The following is a 3,318-nucleotide window of genomic DNA, read 5'->3' on the forward strand; positions in this document are numbered from 1 at the left end:
TCTCGATCTCCTGATTTCGTGATCCGCCCGCCTCGGCCTCCCAAAGTGCTGGGATTACAGACGTGAGCCACCATGCCCGGCTGACAAGAGACCTCTTAACCTAAACATGACCGAAACCTAATTCCTGATATCACCACTAAAAATCATATCTGCTGCCAACTTCTCCATCTCAGTTGATGGCATTTCCATAATTTTACCAGGTACAGCAAAAACCAACCAACCTTAGGGTCATCCACGACTCTCTTCTCTCATTCACCCTTCACATCAAAAAATCCAATCACCCTACTTAACAAACAGAAAATTTACCAACTTCTGTCACCTCCACAGCCACCCCTCTAGACCAGATACTATCAACACCACTGCATAGCTCCTCCCTCATGCTCACAGTCTGTTCTCAACCTGAAAGCCAGAGAGAGCTTGTTAAAATCCAAGTCAGATCATCTCCCTCCTCTGCTCCAAATCTCCCACGACTTTTACCACACTCAGGACAGGGGTCCAGCTCCTCAGCCAGTCATTCCTGCCTCACTCCTTCCTCTGATATCTGTTTCCAACAAAGGTGATTAAGACCTGAGGTTCCCTGAGCGCTCTCAACTCAATCCTACAAGCATTTGAGCGTACCTGTTCCTGGGTCTGATATACTTTTCCAGTACTCATCCCATTGGTCGCCAGGTGGTGACTTCTCCACATAACTCCATACAACTCATGGCCTAGATTCAGGACACTAAACTGGAAATGACCTCCATTCACCGCCTCCAGTCTCAAGTGAAGATAGACATGTGAAGAATCCCAGGATATCATTACTATGTCTCATCAGAGAATCTGGTCAGCCTTACTCATAAAATGCATACAAAACCCATACATTCTCTAACCTCTGCTGCCACCACTCTGGCCCACACCATCAAGGCTCACCTGGACTATTTCAGCAGACTCCATCTTGATCTTCCCATCTATCCTATACTCCCCAGTCTACCCACCCTGCAGCCAGAGGGAGCCTTTTAAGAACTGCGTCAGAGGATCTCCCTTCTCTGTACCAAACCTTGCGTGACTCTCAGCACCCTTAGAAGAGAGGACCAGCTCCTCGGGCTGCCATTCCAGGCCCACCTCTGACCCCCCAGTCCCTGTTCTCACCAGGCACAGACGGTTCCCGGAACTCTCCAAACTCATTCTCATCTTCACGCATGCATTTGTACGAACTGCCCTGCGCCTTCGAGTCCGTTCCACACCTTATGCCATAGATAAGGGGGGCGGAAACCCTCCACATAATGCGACAGTGACCGCCTTCCAGGGTGGTCAAGACAAGGGCGCGATGAGAGCGAACATCCAGGACACACAACCAGGCCGGTGTGCACTTGAGGGATCCCCCCACTCACCTGAGCCCGGTCCATCAGCACCGCCGCTGCCATGAGAAGCAGGTGAAGGTGAGAAGGGGGTGGACGGGCTGTGCCCTGTGGGCTCAGCCGAAACCCCACGCCTCCACCGCGCTGGACGCCCTCGGGCTGAGTGTAGCACTGCGAGTCTCAGTCTATCCGGTGTAAAAACGCTCACAAGACTAAGGCGGCTGCCTCCGGCGGAGACAAGGACAAGAGGGCGTGTGTGGAGGCCTCGGGAAGAGCCCAGCCCCGGCAGACACCTCCGCGAGAGGCCGCCCTTCCCACGACAGGGGTCATGGATTCTAACAAAAGTGCGGAGGAAGGTCCTGCAGCCTTCTCTGTCTTTCCTTGCTAGGTTCCGCGAGAGCCGAGTAGAAAGTCCACCCCATCTAGGACTCAGTCTTCACAACCAGAATGCACAGACCGGGCAAAGGAAAAATACGTCACGACGGCGACGCCAGAAGTCTCGCCCCGCCTCCCCGAGCAGCAGGAAACACCCAGTTTCTGGGCTGTCATTGGCTGCACTCCGGCTACCAATGCGCTGGGCACAGATTTCTGGGTAATGTAGTTTGTACTCTGCATCCAACCAGGCAACGAGCGACTTTCGGGTTCTCCCGGATGTCGGCCAAGAGACGTCGCGCAGGGAGGGGAAGATAAGACTGTGAAAACGGTGTCTCGGAGGCCAAAGCTGCTTTTAAAGGGTACGCACCCTGATTTCCATGGCCACCTGGGACAAGGCCACGGCACTGAAGTCGCTAGCAAGGGACCCATTCTTTAATCCTCCTGCTTCTGAGGCCCTGGGAGACCTGCTTCACCTCTCTCAGATTTGGAGATTGAAACGTATTAATAAATTGAACAATGTATTTCGTTTGTGGGCCTTTTCGTAAAACATTGAATGTCCTTTTAGTTTTTTTTAACATATAAAGAAAAGAGATGTAATTTGCTGCCTTTCTGCTGGCTGCACAGGAAGCATGGTGCTGGTATCTGCTTCTGGTGAGGCCACAGGGAACTTTTATTCATGGTGAAAAGCGGAGGAGCTTGCACGTAACATGGCGAAAACGTGAGCCTCTTCTGATTCATTGATTCCCAATTTGATACGTGGTTTTAGAGCATCAGCCTCACTATGAACTTATAAAAACTGTAAATTCTCGGACCCAACCTACACCTTCTGGTAAACTCTGGGGATGGGACCCTAGCTCGAGTTCAAGAACTGGAGGTCTTTAAAAGTCATTAGCCAAAAAAAACAAACAAACAAAAATCAGTAAGATGAAAAATGCTACAGCCAACCTCGGAAACATGGGAAGTGAGGTAAAAAGTACTTAACACTGGGCCTGGCACATCGTGCTAAATACATACAAGCTACTATCAGTCTTGCTCAACACAAGGTTCTCACACACACTGTTTTAGAAAGATAAATCAAAGATCCACCTTTTCAGGATTAGTGGTGATTTTGCAAAAAACAAAACAAAACCAAAGCCAGGCGCGGTGGCTCACGCCTGTAATCCCAGCACTTTGGGAGGCTGAGGTGGGCGGATCACGAGGTCAAGAGATGGAGACCATCCCGGCTAACACGGTGAAACCCCGTCTCTACTAAAAATACATAAAAAAATTAGCCAGGTGTAGTGGCGGGCACCTGCAGTCCCAGTTACTCGGGCGGCTGAGGCAGAAGAATGGTGTGAACCCGGGAGGCAGAGCTTGCAGTGAGGTGAGATCGAGCCACTGCACTCAGCCTGGGCGACAGAGCAAGACTCCGTCTCAGAAACAAAAACAAAAACAAAACAAAACAAAACCAAAAAAAACAAAGTATAATCATTCCCTCACTCATCAAGTAGCATCATAGATAATAGTTATACTTTTTTTTTTTTTTTTTTTTTGAGACAGAGTTTCGCTCTTGTTGCCCAGCCTGAAGTGCAATGGCACGATCTCGGCTCACTGCAACCTCGGCCTC

At 50.2% G+C, this 3,318-nt stretch overlaps 1 protein-coding gene across 3 annotated transcripts in view; it reads right to left on the reverse strand.

Moving 5' to 3' along the window:
- ZNF304 (zinc finger protein 304) overlaps positions 1-1,809 on the reverse strand; it is an 8,250-nt gene extending 6,441 nt beyond the window's left edge. For 2 of the 3 annotated variants that reach the window (XM_011932402.1, XM_011932403.1), the window contains exon 1: positions 1,371-1,809. In XM_011932402.1, the coding sequence (XP_011787792.1) occupies positions 1,371-1,403 (33 nt within the window). In that variant the 5' untranslated portion in view covers positions 1,404-1,809. Of the gene's footprint in view, positions 1-319; positions 400-1,370 lie in introns of all 3 variants that reach the window. The other variant, XM_011932401.1, reaches the window with a different exon arrangement.
- Between the last annotated feature and the right edge of the window lie 1,509 nt (positions 1,810-3,318).

Source organism: Colobus angolensis, unplaced genomic scaffold (genome assembly GCF_000951035.1).
Source record: "Colobus angolensis palliatus isolate OR3802 unplaced genomic scaffold, Cang.pa_1.0 Scaffold96, whole genome shotgun sequence".
Classification (NCBI taxonomy): Eukaryota; Metazoa; Chordata; class Mammalia; order Primates; family Cercopithecidae; genus Colobus; species Colobus angolensis.